This window comes from Petaurus breviceps, unplaced genomic scaffold (assembly GCF_028583685.1).
Source record: "Petaurus breviceps papuanus isolate PSGF00001 unplaced genomic scaffold, PetGlider_PUasm1.0 90644, whole genome shotgun sequence".
NCBI lineage: Eukaryota > Metazoa > Chordata > Mammalia > Diprotodontia > Petauridae > Petaurus > Petaurus breviceps.
The window spans coordinates 9,289,666-9,308,041 of record NW_027187298.1 but is presented as its reverse complement, the minus strand read 5'-3'; the positions used below and the strand labels follow the sequence as shown (position 1 = coordinate 9,308,041).

General features: G+C 39.5%; 2 protein-coding genes across 5 annotated transcripts in view; one reads left to right on the top strand and one right to left on the bottom strand.

Moving 5' to 3' along the window:
- The window catches only part of CPSF3 (cleavage and polyadenylation specific factor 3), a 60,227-nt gene extending 57,494 nt beyond the window's left edge, over positions 1-2,733 (bottom strand). For all 3 annotated transcript variants that reach the window (XM_069064809.1, XM_069064810.1, XM_069064811.1), the window contains exon 1: positions 2,508-2,733. In XM_069064809.1, the coding sequence (XP_068920910.1) occupies positions 2,508-2,557 (50 nt within the window). In that variant the 5' untranslated portion in view covers positions 2,558-2,733. The remainder of the gene's footprint in view (positions 1-2,507) is intronic.
- Positions 2,734-2,827: 94 nt separating this feature from the next.
- Positions 2,828-18,376, top strand: part of LOC138143552 (integrin beta-1-binding protein 1) — a 30,744-nt gene continuing 15,195 nt past the window's right edge. The window contains exons 1-2 of one of the 2 annotated variants that reach the window (XM_069064814.1): positions 2,828-2,976; positions 12,725-12,868. In XM_069064814.1, coding sequence (XP_068920915.1) covers positions 12,842-12,868 — 27 coding nt within the window. In that variant the 5' untranslated portion in view covers positions 2,828-2,976; positions 12,725-12,841. Of the gene's footprint in view, positions 2,977-12,724; positions 12,869-15,480; positions 15,583-18,376 lie in introns of those variants that run through there. The other variant, XM_069064812.1, reaches the window with a different exon arrangement.

Sequence of the window (18,376 nt, the reverse complement as noted above, 5' to 3'; positions counted from 1 at the left end):
TTGAATGAATGTATTTAAATTTCTGAAGAGCTTGTTATAGAGCTAGAGGCCAAAAGTTAAATTTAGGTTTCTGAATGAAAAACCTGACAGAGTAATTTTAAGTGTCCAAGTCACAGAGATCATTTGTTTTTTTAAGTTAAACAGATTGTGATATGTATAGATCTAGGAATATTTCAGCATTTTACAAGGAATAAAATTTATAAACTTCAGCAACTAGAATTTGTCATATCAGGTTCTATAGTCTATTCAGCTCTGGAACTCCCACTGTACAACTCATTCTACACTCATTGGTTCAATGCAGACTTACATGGCCCACTATATCTAGTCCCAGACTTGCTTCACATTTTACCCTGGCCATATTTTTGCCAACCACTGGTGTCAATCAACTCCTCTCATAAACTCAAATGAATTCTCAAACCTAAAGACATCTTCCTGGCCACCAAAGTCACTTCCCCACATTGTGCTGTTTGTCCTTATTAGATCACAGTCAGGAACTGACTCTGCCTCCAACCCCTTTTTTAAAAATCCTGAACACTTAGAGCTCAGTTTTTTCATTCATTCTTTTGTATTTCACTTGGCAGGTAGCTAGTTCACAGTAAATAACAGACAAATACATTTATACAAAGTAGATGATTAACTATAAGAAGCTGATAATCTACTTTGAGGATTTCCAAATTTTCATATCCACTACTAAGCTACTTTTCCAATCCATTATTTCTAGGGTCATCTGATATCCCTTTATTGCAACACAGTACAGTTATAGATTTGGAATCAACAGAGTTGGACTTGAATTCCAGTTGTGTGATTTATGTATGGGACTTTGAGCATGTCCCTCAATCTCTCTGGGTTTCAGTTTCTTCATCTGCAAAATGAGGGGGGCAGGAATAGGAGACCCCTTTGGTCATTTCCAACTTCAAATCTGTGTTTCTATGAATGTGACTTCACTTCTATAAATTTCAACTCCTTTTCTCCAGTCTCAAAATAAAATGAAGAAACCTTCCTTTATTCCAAGATTAATCCCTCTTTTTATGTTCTTTAGCCCATTAGTTCTAGCCTTCTTACAACCTAACACTTCCTCTACACTTAGTAATAGACATAGTCTGATCCAGTAACACTGGACTACTTTCTGTTACTTGAACAAAACATATTCTCTCCAGACTTGGAATTTTCACTGGCTGTCCTTCATGCATGGAAATGCTTTCCCTTTTTATTTCCCCTCCCTTCAAGTACCAACTAAAATCTCACCTTCTACAGAAAGCCTTTTTATCCTACCTTTTCCCTTCTTTATGTTTTCCTTCCACACCGAAATTGGCTGCCATCAAAACCTCCCTGCTTAAATCTCTCCCTTTCTTCAAAGAATACTATCTGGCATTTATATAGGCCTATAGAGTTTGCAAAGCACTTTACAAATATTATCTCATCTTATACTTATAACACTGTGAGGTAGGTGGTGCTATTATGATCCACTTTCTAGAGATAAGGAAACTGAGGCAGAAAGAAATAAACTGAAATGCCCAGGTTCATACAGCTATTACCTGAGTGATGCTGTATTTTAACTCAGGTCTTCCTGACTCTAGCTCTACCCCTGCCTCACTTTCCTCCTTCCAAGTGATTGGGATTTCACCCTCCTTCTGTTTCTTCTGGTACTGTCTGGATATTTCCTTCCTACATGCCATATTTTACCTAGCATTGGAGTTATGTATAGATAACAGTTTATCTTTAGTTACACTGCAACTTCCCTATGGGCAGAGACAAAGTCTAGCACTAGGGCTTACATATAATGGTAGTCTGTCCAAGTCTCTGTCCAAGTTACGGTCCCCCAATATAATGTAATTACGCCCACCAGAAACTTAATGACGTTTGTTAGGTGATAACTGCTTGGATGTTGACAAAAATTTTTTCCATATAAATTCTTTCTCTGGATTCCCAAAAAGAAAAGAGTCCAAACCCACCCTGTGAGCTAATCAGAGTTGGAATAGGTCCACTTTATGGAGAAGGAAACTAAAGGTCAGCAAACCTCGGCCAACACTTCTTTTATTTGCTAGTTCATTCACAGATCAAACACGTATTAAGCATCTCCTGTCTAGGGGGAGGCAGGTTAGACAAGCCCTCTGAGGGCTCGCTCAGTCTAGGGAGGGAACTGAGGTCCCAGTGATCTTGGTGCCCCAGGGCCATGCAAATAGTGTCAAGTGAAATCTGAGTGAAAAGGTCATTGCGACAGAAGAAGGGGGTCAGGGAAGGTTTCCCGAAGAAAGTGGCTTCTTAGTTGGATTTGGAGAAAGTGGTAAAGAACAACAGGTGAGTGGGGGAGGGGCGGCATTGAAAAGAAAGCATGGCCTGTTAACAGCCCGAGCCCACAGACGCGGGCAGAACGAGACCGGGTAAATCTCGCAACCAGTGGAGCGCTGGGGAAGCCCTCCCCACTCGAGGACGCCCCCTCGCTATATTCCCACCGGGGCTCCGCTGCGCGCAGCTTCTCTCACCCCCCTTCCCCCCAGGCTCCTTACAGCGGTCGGATCAATAGCTGGTCGCTCTCCTCGGCCGGGATCGCCGACATCTCCGGGGTCAGGGGAAGGGATGAGGAGGAAAGAGATGCCCCGACCAGCCGCCACCACTACCACCACAAAACACAGACAGCGCAGAGACGCCCCCCACCCCTCCTCTCAGAGCAAGACCAGCACCACTTCCGGCGTCGGCGGTCCTGGCGCGGAGGCGCTCACGACCTTACTTCCGGTGCGGGCCAGACCCACGAGGTTTCACGGCTTCCTTTCAAGCCGGGGAACGCGCGGGGCGGGGCTGGGAGAGGCGTTCTGCGCCTGCGGGGTGGGGATGGTGACAGAATCCGGGCGGTGCAGTGAGAGGAAGGAAGGAAGGGAAAGAAAAAAAAAGCGGAGTGGGAGTGGCTGCCTCCGGCTCCTTTGCTGATACCGAAAACTGTTACTGTCTAGAGCCTGCACTTTTCCCCGTGAAAGTGAGGTGAGGACCCTCTCCCCATTCCTCCTCGTTCCGCTTTTCTTTCTCTGTTTCTCTATTGCTGTTCAGTGCGAGCCTTCGGTTTCCCGCGCCCAGCTCCGCAGCCACGTGCCAGCCTCCGAGGGCTTGGAGTCGTGACTGGGCGGCTTGTCTCCAGGTGGGGGAAGGATAGGCCTCCGGTTACTATAGCGACTGGAAGCAAAGATGGGCCGTGATGGAGGGGTGAGGAGAGTGGAGATGAATGAGAATTGGTACCGCCCTTTTCTGTGGTTACGGGCGGTGGTCGCCTGACTCAGAGCTAGGAAAGACCTCCGGAGAGCCAGCCCAACCCTCTGGTTTTTGCTGATAAGGAAACTGAGGCTCTTGGGGAGAAAGCCGCCTCTCCCTGGGCTAAGTAGCCAAGCTGGGGTTGGAACCCAGGATCTGCGTGTTCTCCTCAAGCCCCAGTGCATCTGTTACGTGGGGCATGAGTCAGGGTCTAGGAAGGAGCTGCTTAGGGTGAAGAGAGGGTGCTCGAGGGGAAGTATCTATGTTCTGCAGAAGTATAGGGGGCAGGAGTATTAAAACATCCAGGAAACACATTAATTCTCATTTTAAAGTCCTTATCTGGGATGTGAGTCCGTATTTAAAGACTGGCTTTGGGGGTAAGAGTTGTGGAACCGAGTGCATTACACACTCTGGTCTGCATCGTTGGGGCACCTGCACCGAGAACTTCATTTCACTCTCCTCCTCAGCCAGTGTGGGAGCCAGCAATCCTTCACTGCCACCAACGTGGCCTCCAGGGCCCCCTTGTCCCCTTCCCACCATCTCAAGGAGGCAATGCTGACCAAGGGCTGATTTACATCTACCCTAAAGATTCTTGTGGTATTCAGGGGTCTAATCATTTCCTTCCCATTGGATTATGTATCTCTTTTAAATCCTATATGTTGAAAGGTAACTTTGGTATTGTTTAACAGAGACAGCTTTTTCTATGCTGATTGTCGGTGTAAGTTGCTGTTCACTTGGTACTTATGCTTTCCTTTGGAATGAAGGCTCACTCCACTGGCTGAAAGGCAAATAAGGCTGAAGGGAAGAGGATTCTGGGAAGATGGTAGAATAAGGCAGAAAGTTACCTGACTCTCAGATTTGCCCATGATTTAAAGTAAGGCCTTAAAATGAACTTTGAGAGAGACAGAAATAATTAAAAGTTGGGGTAAAGCAGTTGTCCACCTAAAACATTAGGAGAGACCTTACCTCTGCATTATTGGTCTGGTCTGAGTGAAGTGCAGGTACCTCCAAACCTACAAACAACAAGCCCCAAGGTCAACTCTGTAGGGCTGGAGCTTCAGCTTAAGAAACTTTTGCCTCATGGAGGACTGTGGGCTGTTTGGGGAAGATTGCTGACTTTGGACACAGGGCCGGGATGCACTGACCAGGCAACATCCTGTTCTATGGCAGTGGGTAAGAGGTGAGCACATGCTGGTGAGGGCAGTAAGAGAGTGGCCAGGACCCTGCTGCTGTTGGCCACCAGAGAGTAGAGTTCCTAATTTTGGTTCCAGGGCAGAATGGTGAGTTGAAGCTTATAGTCGTCCCTCATGGACAGCAGGGAGTGTTTGAGGTGACAGCATTGCTGGGGGGCCCTGGTTGTGACTTGAGGGCTGAGAGGGGTACCTGAGGTCAGGTCCCTAGATAGAGCTCAAAAAAACAACAGCATGAAAAACCTGAAGCTTGAAACATTATCTCACATACCTGGGGATTAGATCCAAACTTCCAACACAAAGTTAACAACCAAGAAATAAGCCGCTTGAAAAAAAAATGAGGAAGCAAAAGCAGAACTCTACCGTTGAGAGCTGCTGTGGTCATAGAGAAGATCTGGGTTCAAACTCAGAAGATAGTACAGTTAAAACAACTACTTCTACTTCAAAGAAAAAAGTAAAATGGTCACATGCCCAAAAAGAGTTCTTAGAAGAGCTTAAGAGGACTTTAAGAATCAAATAATAGAGGCTGAGTAATAATTAGGTTCAAAAAGGTAATGCAAGAAAATTTTGAAGAGAAAGTCAAGCAATTGGAAAAACAGCCAAAAAACTTAAGGAAGAAATTGGTCAAGGGGATACCAATGACTTCATAAGACACCAAGAAATAATAAAACAAAAGACTGAAAAAATAGAAGAGAATGTGAAATATCACATGAGAAAAACAACTGACCAGGAGAACAGATTGAGGTGAGTCAATATAAGAATTATTGGAAGGGGTGGCTAGGTGGCACAGTGAAGAGAGCACCGGTCCTGGAGTCAGGAGGACCTGAGTTCAAACCTGGCCTCAGACACTTAACATTTACTAGCCATGTGACCTTGGGCAAGTCACTTAACCCCAACTGCCCTACCTTCCCCCCTCCAAAACACATACACACACACACAAAAGAATTACTGGGGGTGGCCAGGTGGCTCAGCGAGTAAGAGCACCGGCTCCAGTGTCAGGATGACCTGGATCAAATCCGGGCTCAGATACTCAGCACCACACCCAGAAATAACTGGCCGTGTAACCTTGAGCAAGTTACTTAACCCCGATTGCTTTAAAAAAAAAAAAAGAATTACTGGACTACCTGAAAGTTACGATTAAAAAAAAACTCTAGACATTATACTTCAAGAAATTACTAAGGAAAATTTCCCTGACATTTTATAACTAGAGGATAAACGTGAAAGAGAACCCAAGATGAAAACTTACAGGAACATTATAGCTAAATTTAGAAGCTCCCAGGTTGAGGATAAAATATTACAAGCAACTAGAAAACAAACAAATACTGTAGAGCTACAGTCAGGACGTGTAAGATTTAGCAGCTTTTACATAAAAAAAAAAAAAAAAACAAAGGGCATGGAACATTATATTCCAAAGAACAAAGGAGCTGGATTTGCAACCAAGAGTAACTTACCCATCAAAGCTGAGTGTAATCCTAAATAGGGGGGGAAATGATATTTAATGAATTAAAGGACTTTTTGTGAGGAAAAGACCAGAACCCAATGGAAAATTGTCCTACAAGAGTCAGGTGAAACATAAGGTAAAGATTAGAGACCAATTATAAAGGATTTAATAAGGTAAAACTGTTTATCTGTAACTTAAGACAGTTTGAAAGGCTTGGAGTTGAGTAAAGTATGATGAAGTTCCTAACAGGATTTTACTGAGCCAGTCTCTAACCTGGAAATGACTAAACAGCAGGCCAGAGACAAAATTTTGCCATAATCAAGTAGTTTATTTAGTTTCATTATGAGGAAAAGATTTGCAAATTGGGAATTCTCCTGATCAGAATTCCACCTTGCTGTAGGGAAGGCAGAGTTTATATATACATAAATCACAAATAGGAATGGGGGGAGGAATAGGAGACAGGAAGGGGTGGGAGTGGGAGGGTGGATTATAAATAATGATTTCCCAGGGCCTTAATGGTTTCGCACGACAAGTCCACAATACAGGTGTTCTGAAGTCTTCTGGGACAGTATTGTTCAAGTCCTTGGGGTCAAGTTACTCTCATCAGAAAAAGATGAGAACAGGTTCCACAATCTTTGATTCAGTTCATTTAAGGTACACTTAAGGCACAAGAATGAAGGGATTGTGGGAGCATTGTCAAGGGTTTTATTGATAATTTCAAGCTGCATTGTAAGTTTCTGACTCACAAACCAGAAGAGGCAGTTCTGAAAAATCTAATCTGTTAGTATATTCATTTTACACATATCTTATTGATTAATATGAAAATCATAATTCCCTTCATAGGATGATCCTAAAAAATAAAATTGGGTAGAGAGAGGTAAAATAAAGTAATTATCTCATACAAATGAGATTTGAATGGAAGAACTGCTACAATGGAGACAGGAGGGGGGTGGAGAGTTGCTAGTGCTAGATAGAACCTTATTCTCAGAACTGGGCACATTTAGATGGGTATAAAAGTCTTCTTAACTTACAAAGAAATAGGAGGGAGAGAGGATAAGAGAAGGGAAGAATCTTAGAAAGGAATACAGATCAAGAAATAGGGTAAAGGCAGACAAAAAGGGAGGGCCTCTTAGAAGGCTGGGTAGATTAAGAAATAGGAGGATAAGGGAGGAATTCTTAGAAGAGATTTGGATCAAGGAGGTAGTGGTTAGAAGTAAATTTGAGGAAAGATAGAAGAATAAAACAAAGTAAGAAAGATAGGATGGAGGGAAATGCACAACTCATAATTATAACTTTGAATGTGAATGGGATGAATTCACCCATAAAATGGAAATGTATAGTAGAAGGGATTAAAAAGCAGAAGCCTACAATATGTTGTTTGCAAAAAATACATTTGAAAATGAGATACACAGAGTAAAAATAAAGGACTAGAGTAAAATTTATCATGCTTCAGCTGATAGAAAAAACATGCAAGAGTAGCAATCATGATCTTAGACAGTTAAAACTAAAATAAATTTCATTAAAAGATAAACAGGGGAACTGTATTATAATAAAAGGTACTATAGATAATTTAGTAAATCAATACTAATTGCACCAAATGCTATAGCATCCAGTTTTTTAAAAGGAAAAGCTAAATTAATTACAGATGGAAATAGCAAAACATAAATAGTGGGAGACATCAATCTTCCCTTCTCAGAACTAGATAAATCTCACCAAAAAATGAATAAGAAAGAAGGCAAGGAGATGAATAGAATTGTAGATAAGCTAAATTTGAGAACTACCTGGAGGGAAGTGAATGGGAATAAAAAGGAATGTACCTTTTTCTCAGTGGCATATGGTACTTTTATAAAAATTACCATGTATTAGGCCATAAAAACTTTATAGTTAAATGCAGAAAAACAAATTTTAAATATATCCTTTTTCAGATCATAATAAAAATAAATTATATTTAACAAGGGACCATGGAAGTAGATTAAAAATTATTTGGAAAATAAATAACCTAATATTAAAGAACAAGTGATAGAAATAATTTTATTAAAGACAGAATAATGAAACAACATACCTAAATCTATGGGATGCAGCCAAAGCAGTAATCAGAGCAAATTTCTGTCTCTAAATGCATATAACAGTAAAATAAAGAAAGAACAGACCGATGAATTGAATATATAATTTAAAAAACTAGAAAAAGAACAAATTAAAAATTTCCAATTAAACACCAAATTGAAAATCCTAAAAAGATAAATGAGATTAATAAAATTTAATGTAAGGAACCCATTAATTTAGGAAATAAAAGTTGGAGTTGGTTTTATTAAAAAAACAACAATAAAATAGATAAATCATTAGTTAATATAATCAAAAAAAGAAGAAAACCAAATCACTAGTCTCAAAAATGAAGAGGGTGAATATATCACTAATGAATATGAAATCAAAGCATTCATTAGGAGTTATTTTCCCCAATTATATGCAAATAAATTTAACAATGCATTAAGAATGATTTTTACAAAAATATAAACTGCCTATATTAATAGAAGAGGAAATAGAATATCTAAACAAAACTATTTTAGAAAAAAGAAATTGAACAGGCCATAAATGAGCTTTGTAAGAATAAAATGTCATGAATAGATGGATTTACAAATGAATTCTACCAAACATTTAAATCAGATAATTCCAAAATTAAATAAGTTATTTAGAGTAACAGAGGAGTGCTAGCAAACTCCTTTTATGAAACAAATATGGTGCTAATATCTAAACCAGGAAGAGCCAAAACAGAAAAAGAAAATTATAGACCAATTTCTTTAATGAATATGAATGTAAAAATTCTTAATAAAATGTTAGACAGGAGATTACAACAATATATCACAAAGATTATACATGGTGCCAACTTGTGAGAGAAATAAAAACATAGACCTACCCTAATCATTTGTCTCTTTCTTAGAACAAACTCTGGTTTGGGGGGTCAATGGGAAGAAGGGGCTGGGGAAGGCTCTGAATCTCCAAGATAATGATTATTAAAAAATCATTTATCGCAGGAGTATGGGAAGAGATTTTGTTTTCAAATGCATCCTATAACTGTGTCTATGAAGATACTATCTTGTAGCCTCACTGGATAGCTTTGTTTCTTTGCAGAGACTTTCTGTTTACTCTGTTATCTTTCTTCATAGTCTGCTCTTGAAATCCCACAAGGTGGATTCTTCAGATTGATTTCAGTGTCTCAAGAGTCACTGCCTCCTAGTGATAGGGAACTGGAAGGGGAGGATTATGTGAGTAGACAAGAGCCTAGAGCACACCCTTACTAGCCTTCTATTAGCTTCTTATTTAATTTAATTTCCCTGCTTTATTTTTAATTGTGAGGTAAAAGTCAGCACTAGCACCACCTCACTGTGAAGGCATTCTTCCTAATTCTTGCCCCAAACTGGTTTGTTGTAATGGCCAGTGGTGTCTAGCTAGGTACACACCAGCTCTAATCTCATTCCATACCAGTTGTGTTACTTTGAGACAAATCATTTAATTTCTTTTGGCCTTAATTTCTTCCTTTGTAAAATGAGAGGACTGAACTAGACAATTTCTAAGATACTTCCATTTCTATTTTTTTTTAATTTCTTTCCTTTTCCTTTTTCTCCCCAATGGGGTAGACCCATGGTAAAAAGAAAAGTAGATTTATAAAATGTTAGTTTAAAAAAAAGGGGTTGGGGGATGATTCAGAAGTGAAATGAAAAGTCCTTACAATAGAAGTCTAAAAAAAAAAAAATTAAACAAGGTGACCAAGTTGGATTTATACTGGGAATGCAGGGATGGTTTAACATAAGGAAAACTATTAACATAATTGATTATGTCAATGACAATAGTAAAAACAAAAAAAGCATATAATTATATCAATATTTGTAGAAAAAGCTTTTGACAAAATACCACTCTCATTCCTATTGAAAACACTTGAAAGCATAGGTATAAATGGATTTTTCCTTAAAAATTAAGAATCATCTACTTAAAACCATTAGTAAGGGTGGCCAGGTGGCTCAGCGAGTAAGAGCACCGGCCCCAGTGTTGGGATGACCTGGGGATCAAATCCAGGCTCAGATACTTAGCACCACACCCAGAAATAACTGGCTGTATAACCTTGAGCAAGTTACTTAACCCCAATTGCTTTAAAAAAAAAAAAAAAGAGGAGTAAAGGAAGTTGAAGGAATCAGAATGAGCAATGAAATAAAACTCTCTCTACAGATGATGATACACTTTGAAAATCCTAGAGAATCAAATAAAAAGTTAGTTGAAACAATTATTAATTTTAGCACAGTAGCAAGATATAAGATAAACCCACATAAATCATCAGAATTTCCATATATTTCCACCAACAAAAAACCCTGCAAGAAGAGATAGTAAGAGATACCCCACTTAAAATGATTGCAGACAGTATTTCATACTGGAATATACCTGCTGAGACAAATCAAGAAACTACATGATTGTAATGTAATGCCAAGGAAAGGCAACTTCCCAAGGTTCAAAATACCAGCATAGGTGCTCTCCATTTTATTCAGTGACAAACCAAGAACAGAGAGGATCAAAACATGACATCATTCAAAACACAGCATTTACTAAGTGTGATTAAATAATCTCCAAGGACTACCCCACCCCAGGACCTTCCATTCATTCAATCAATTACAAAGTCCCTGGTCTAAATACTTCTCCACCCCTAGGCTATACCTTCATTTAGTCTACCACAAAGCCCCTCTTCTCAAATGGAGATTACTTTCCAAACATAAGTAAAGTACCTTCATTTGTTCAATCACAGAGCACAGAAAGGTCAAAAGTTCCCCACCCCTGGATCACAATTGAATCTACCCCAGAGTTACATCAAGTTTAAGCACAGCACTTAATACTCAAATGGAGGTCTTTTCTTCATCTTGACAGGAGGCAAGTTCTCAGCAATCTTAGTTCCTGGGGAGACAAGGCTTAGCAAGGCCACAAGATACATTGCCAGTCCCTCCATTAATTCATCCTCTGTCTGTAGAACAGTCCTAGAACCCCTGAAAACATTAGCAAAACCCTCTTCCAGGATTTCTGTAAACATACAACAAGAAAATCCTTCTTCAGGGCTTCTGAACCAACAGAAAGGTTCCCAGACCCCTGCAACAACAGCACTGTCCTTCACCAGTGGACAGTATTCACTCTCTGTCTGCAGGACAGTCTCAGGGCTTCTTAGCCAAAAGCCAGGTTCCAGGACTTCTTCAACAACAGGACTGTCTTTCACCAGTGGACAAATCTGGCAAAACAACATCAAAACAGACAGACAAAGTACCAGCAAAACAGCCATGTCTCCTCAGTCCTTGGCAGCTCAGGGGGCAGGTCTCAAAAGTCCAGGGCAATTCAAAGCGGCCACCAGCAATTCTCTTAGTCTCTCTCTCTGCCTCCATGTGGGTGCTACTTCCAAAAAGGTCTTCCATCTCTCTCTTGTCTCCGTCACCAGCTCCTCCCAGTTCAGGACTTTCTTTTCACATCAACAAGTCCATCCCACAGGTGGGATTAACAAGCTCTGGGTTTTAACACAATCATTTTGAAAACCAAGCCAATACAGGGGAATCTTTAATTGCCATTACTATCACAAACATAAGTATAAAAAACTTGTTAGACAAATAGAGTCAGATTTAAATAATTGGAGAAATAATAAATCCTCATGGGTAGACAGAGCCAATATAATAAAAGTGACAATTCTACCTAAATCTACTTATTCAGTGCCATTCCAGTTACCAGAAAATTATTTTATTGAGCTATGAAAGATGATAAAATGCATTGGGAAAAAAATTCAAGAATATCAAAGGAATTAATGAAAGAAAAACATAAAGGAATTTTAATGGTATCTGATATTAAACTATATAATAATGCAATAATTATAAAAAACTATCTTGTACTAAGAAAGGTGGATGAGTGGAACCAAGGTAGACATGCAGTGATGTAAATGATAGTAACCTTGTGTTTGACAAATATAAAGATTTAAAGTTTTGGAATAAGAATTCTCTGTTGGTAAAAAAAAAATTGTTGGGAAAACTGGAAAGCAGTCTCAAAAATTGGGTACAGATGAATATCTCATAATACTTATCAAAATAAGGTCTCAGGGCGGCTAGGTGGCACAGTGAATAGAGCACCAGCCCTGGAGTCAGAAGGACCTGAGTTCAAATATGGACTCAGACACTTGACACACTAGCCGTATAACCTTGGGCAAGTCACTTAAACCCCAATTGCCCTGCCTTCCCCCCTGCAAAAAGGCAAAAAAAAAAAAGGTCTCAAATGGATACATGACCTAAATATAAATGGGAATTTCATAAGAAAAGAACAAAGAAACAATACCTATTAGATTTATGGAAAAGAAAAGAATTTATGAACGAACCAGAGACAGAAATGTGCCAGGAACTTTGTAAGCCCTGAGGCTATAAACACAAAATAGTCCTTGTTCTCCAGTCATGGACAGTTTAATGGAGGAGACAACATGCAAACAACTATGTATAAACAAAATGTATTCTGGATAAATCGAGGGTAATCAAAAAGGAAGCACATTAAAATTAAGATTAAGGAGGATAGGGGCGGCCAGGTGGCGTAGTGAGTAAGAGTGCCAGCCCTGGCGTCAGGAGACCCTGGGATCGGTTCCGGCCTGAGATACTTGGCACCCACACAAAAAATAACTGGCCATGTAACCTTGAGCAAGTTACTTAACCCCAATTGCTTTAAAAAAAAAAAAAAAAGACTTAGAAATTTAGTTAGAATCAGGAACCAAATACAGTCCCAAATAGCAGTATGCCTTTTGCACCATTTGGAATGAAAATTGCTAACATTTATTTTAATTAAATATTTTATTTCTGTACAGTTTCAGCCACAGTGAGTGAGTGTAAGAATGTGGATTTTTCCTGATTAGTTAGAGCTTCATGAAATGAGATCAGCTTTAGCTACAAGATAACTCGTATGTCTCACATCCCATTTTCTCATGAGGAAAAGTGTTTCTCTGCTACAGGTGAGTAATAAAAGTTTAGATTACCCAGGTAATCTTCATTTTGATTATTTCTAAGGGTACATGGGCGGGTCTTGAAGAATGTATTATTAGTGTGTGCTCTGTGCCTACTTAATGCCATTTTTAGAAGGAGATCACAAACATTTCATGAATATCATTTCTTTCATCCTGATGCCATTTTGCTGAGGTAGGGGGAGAGACTAGTTATTGTTGACCAGTATTTTATGCTGTAGCAGCAAGCACCCTAGCATACCCAGGGTGGCTGCCAACACAGGTTCTTAGATCTGCTTTTCCAAAGAAAAGCAATTGAAATTGGATTAACAATCTTGCTTTAATCAAACATATGTCATTTACCTAGTTCAGGGGAAAAAGGTCAGCACCCTGAACTTTAGAGAATACAGATAGAGGTTACAAGCAGACAACAAACAGAGACAGAGAAAGGGATCAGCAGACAGGCCTCCAGCTGTCTGACCATTACATCCATACCTAGTCATTTAACAGAAAGGGAAGCACCAACATTTGAGTTTTCAAAGCTGGGGGACTAAATGGCTGCCCAGAGTCTCATCTAGTCAGACCACACAACTCTACTCAAAGTGAGCCCCAAAGCAAAACCTCACATCAGGGTATATATAGCCTTCTCCTGGGTCAGAGAATGTCACAGCCCTCTTGACCCACTGCCCAATCACAAAGCAACAGGGTGTGGGCATTCCTGAAAAACAGGCCTCCCGCCACAGGCTCCATGTGTACATTCAGTATTAGGGGGCAGAGTATATTTTCAAATCAAGGAAGGGTTCTCAGAATCACTTAAGCCTTTGATAAAGGGCCTAAGGACAGGGAAGATCTTCAGATTCACATTCATATAACATATGCCTGGAGAAACATAAAGGCAGAACAGCTTGTGAAAGACCATATAGTAAAATAAATAGGATCTTAAAGTTGCTAAGGCTCTTTCAGTTCACTGACCATAGGGATTTTTTTTTAATTTAAAGCAATTGGGGTTAAGTAACTTGCTCAAGGTTACACGGCCAGGTGTTTCCAGGTGGGTGCTAAGTGTCTGAGCCCGGATTCTATCCCAGGTGATCCCAACTCTGGGGCCAGTGCTCTTACTCCCTGTGCTACCTGGCTGCCCTGACTATAGGGATTTTTAAAAGGAGACAAATGTTAAGATTTGTTTCTAAAACTAATTTTATGATTAGATTTTACTCTTCAACTAAATATCAGTAAAGGGAATTTTTTTTCATTTGAGTGAAACTCTTCTGAATCTCCTTTTGATCCCTGAAGAACTTTATGATCTATCTTCCAGTAAATAGATTACACAGGATTGGGATCTTTGAGACCACTTAGGAGAAAAATTTTTGTTGTCATAGTGGAATGGAATCCTTTATCTACCTCTACCCCTACAAAAACAATAGGGATTCTGACTTTTTTTTATACTTTTGGGGTGGCAGTTAAGGTCTTGATACCTGACTAGAAAGTGAGTATAGAGTAAACATTGTCCTTTGACTGTAAGAGATTAGTTAAAATGAGGTTTCCTGCTGACCACCTCTTATTTAGTCCCTTACCCTGTATCCCTTATCAAAAGTCATTTCTTCAGGGGCAGCCAGGTAGCACAGTGAGTAAGAGCACCGGCTCCAGTGTTGAGAAGACCTGGAGATCGAATCCCGGGCTCAGACACTTAGCACCCACCCAGAAACACCTGGCCATGTAACCTTGACCAAGTTACTTAACCCCAATTGCTTAGGGGCGGCCAGGTGGCTCAGCGAGTAAGAACACCGGTTCCAGTGTCAGGATGACCTGGATCAAATCCAGGCTCAGATACTCAGCACCACACCCAGAAATAACTGGCCGTGTTTAACCTTGAGCAAGTTACTTAACCCCAATTGCTTTAAAAAAAAAAAGTCATTTCTTCAAAGTAACTTATTACATGCTCAGGCAATCGGAAATCCTCCAAGTGAAGCAAGGGAACCATAGATTAGATGTGTGTAAAATTACATTTTGTTCCATGATTCTATAGCAAGTAGATTGACTTGCCCCCTTTTTTTTATTAATTCAAATATAAATGCATGTTGGTACCATTAGCTCCTTTTAGCTAGAAAAAGTAATATATAATTGACTTAGATTGAATTTCTTTATTTTAGAAAAATAAGACCCTTTGACTCAGGAACTTGAGTCAAGTTAGGCATTGTTAGTTAGCTTTCCTTTAAAAAGTAGAATAGCTTTCAAGTTCTCTGGTAAAGGGTTTAGGTCAGGGGTAGGGAACCTGTAGTCTCAAGGCCACATGTGGCATTCTAGGTGGTTTGGCCTTTTGACTGAGTCCAAGTCCTTTTATTAAGGGGATTTGTTCTGTGAAGTTTGGATTCAGTCAAAGGGCTTCACTTGAGGGCCTAGAGGGCCACATGTGGCCTCAGGGCTGCAGGTTCCCCACTCCTGGTTTAGGTGTTTGAATTCCAAGTGAAAAGAATTAGAGCCACAGATACCAGAAAAACTTGTTTTATTTTCTTTCCCATGCATACACATATGTTTGATTTAAGTTCATGAATAAACATTTTTGGAAAAGTGGTTTAAATAAGCCACTTTTTCATTGATTTGGTTGTAACCAATTTTTGTTCTTCCAGGGGAGGTTATGGATCCAACTATGGTGAAAAATGTTTCGAAAAGGCAAAAAGCGACACAGTAGTAGCAGTTCCCAAAGTAGTGAAATCAGTACTAAGAGCAAGGTAAGGGGGGTGGAGTTTAGAATTGAGTCACCAGGCAGTCAGTTAATTTTTTTGTATTTATAACAAATAATCCACATAGAATATTTGTTGTAGGCTCATTGCATGATATTTGTTAAGTGGTGTGAACATTTAATTTTATAATGTTAAGTATTAGATCTAATTCCACTTTGGATGATGTTCAGTTTTGAATTTTCTGAAGTCATTGAAGTCATTAAAATAAATCAGCTACAGTGTACAAGTGGGTCCTTTGCAACGAGAGCTGAAAATTTCCAGATTCTTCCTCTTAGGGTCACTTCACCTCTCAGGGCACCTGGCACCTTTCTCAGATGCTAAGTTTTGGAACAGTTGTCATTCTGCATCTGTGATGAGAGTTTCCAAATACTACCTATATAGCAGGGGGAGCTCCCCTCAGTGGTGAACTTAGAGGTTTAAATGCCCCCCAAAGAAGGGGAATTTTACACACAATGTTCTAGAAGTTGTAGACTTTTAAATAATTCTGTTTACTCGAGTGGGAGATTAATAAAAAGTTCAGCATGCAGGACATAGGCTAGAAGGATAGGTCATTTAGAGCTAGAAGGGCTTTTAGAAGGCATTTAGTTCAACCCCTTCGTTCTATATGTGAGGAAACTGAAACCTAGGAAGGTTAAGGGAGTTGTATATAGGTCATATAGGTGACAGAGCTAGATATTTGTCAGTGTGCAGCCAAAGTTCAGATATACAGATATATTATCTCTCATCTTCACAGATGACATAGGAAGGTAAATGAATAATTCTGATAGGCAGAATGGTGAGGTGGAGGAAGAATTGCTGGATTTGGAGCTAAAGGACCTGTCTACAAGTCTTGACTTTGCCACTGGCTGTAAGTGTGACCTTGGGCAAGCCCTTTCCCTTCTAGGGGCCTCCGATTTCCTTATCTGTAAAATGAGGTTCCTGAATTAGGTGACTTCTGTGGCCCTTTCCAGTTTTAGACCTATGATACAAGATCTGATTGATGCAGATGAGAACCTCTAATCCTGAACAAAGCATTTCATTTTCTTATTCACAGTTTATGGAGACTGATTTAACAATTTAGCAAACTTTTATGACCTTGCACTGAATTTAAAAGAGATACATAAAGGTGAATCGGCATGGATTCTGTTCTCATGGACCTTACAGTTTAAGTAGGCATATAAAACCTATCAGACTTTTGAGTAACAGGATCTTTAAAGTAAAATTATGAGGATGATAGTAAATTATGTTCATTGTAGGGATTCTTGGTTTCTGGAAGGCATTACATGATATGTGCACTTTGTGGTAGAGAAATTTCCATCATTTTTGTCTATGGATGTTCTGTCTGCCCTTCAAAGCTCAACTCAAATTCCATTTCCTCCATGAAACCTTTCTTGATTCCCTCTCTTGCCCTTACCCTCCTCCTGTCCTTCCAGCCAGAATTATTTGACTTCTGGATTCTAACATATAAAAATCCTCTTCATGAAAGCACAGAAAAATCTGGACTAGAATATACCTTACATTCTAGTCACCATATTGCAAAGTTGCTGTTTGTCCTTCCTTCTTTAAGAAGACCATGACATCAGGGAGGTGATGCCATAACATGCAAGAGAATTGGATTTAAGTGAGGGCAGGCTGTTCAGGGTTACCAGCCTCACTTTCTCCTATAGAACCATCTGGGTCCAATGTCCCAGATGCAGATCAGGACAACGGGATAGCCCAGAATGCAGTCAGGTCAGTTCAAATCAACAGATATCTATTGGACACCTATTAAATACTCTTCACTATACTTGGTGCTTTAGGAAATGCAGAAGTTGATGCCCTTGGTCTCTTCCTAGAAGTAGCTAATAGTAAAGCTGGGCAGAAAAAATATGAAATAGTGAACAGTATACAAAGTATGCAGATGAAACATACTGATTCCTCATCACAAAGGAGCAAGGGAATGGGGCAGAATGTTGTATACATTTTCAGATGGTTACTTCTTTGTCTTTGTAGCAAGACGTGGCATTAGTGTTTTTAATTGGTTCCACGTTAGCACCACATTGGTACCACGCTCTTATGAATGCTGTGCAACCTAGAAAAGGGAGAGATTTACTAGTCAGGAAGGTTTTAAGACAGATGATAGTATATTGTGAATATATGGAAAAAGATGTAGCCATAGTTATGTAAAATATATAGATTAGGAGATTATAATGAGGTGACAGGACATAGAGAGTACAGATTATCCTCAGAACTTGTTCTTGGCCCTGCCTGCCCTCTTACTCTCTCTGCTAGGACTTAGAACTAAGTACTGCCTGGCATTTATATCTACAGTGAAATCCTGTGAACATGAGGATGTTTTGTGTGTTGTTTTTCCCCATTCGAATATTAGCTTCTTGAGAGCAGGGACTATCTCATTTTAAAATTTGTATTCCTAGCATTTAGCACAGTCCTTGGTGCATAATAACTACCATTAATACTTTGCCATTCCAAGAAAGAAATGGGGCTTATTAGGTTTTGAAGGATTTTCCGGATTTAAGTAGATTAAGGAGAAAAAGGGTAGGTATGTCCAGGTCTGGAGTTCACCAACCAGTTAAATAAAAGTCATTTATTAAGTGCTTCCAATATCCCAGGCATTGTGCTAACACTCAAGAATGGTATTTTGGTGGAGAAATAAGAAGACCATTCTAACTAGAACCAAAGAATTGTGGGATGGATTAACATTAACATCAGCATTAGCTAATGGTAACTTCAGAGGTCATCTTGTGTTTTCCCCTTTTATAAAGGAGAAAACTAAATTCAGGGAGAGGAAGTAAGGAAGTGATAT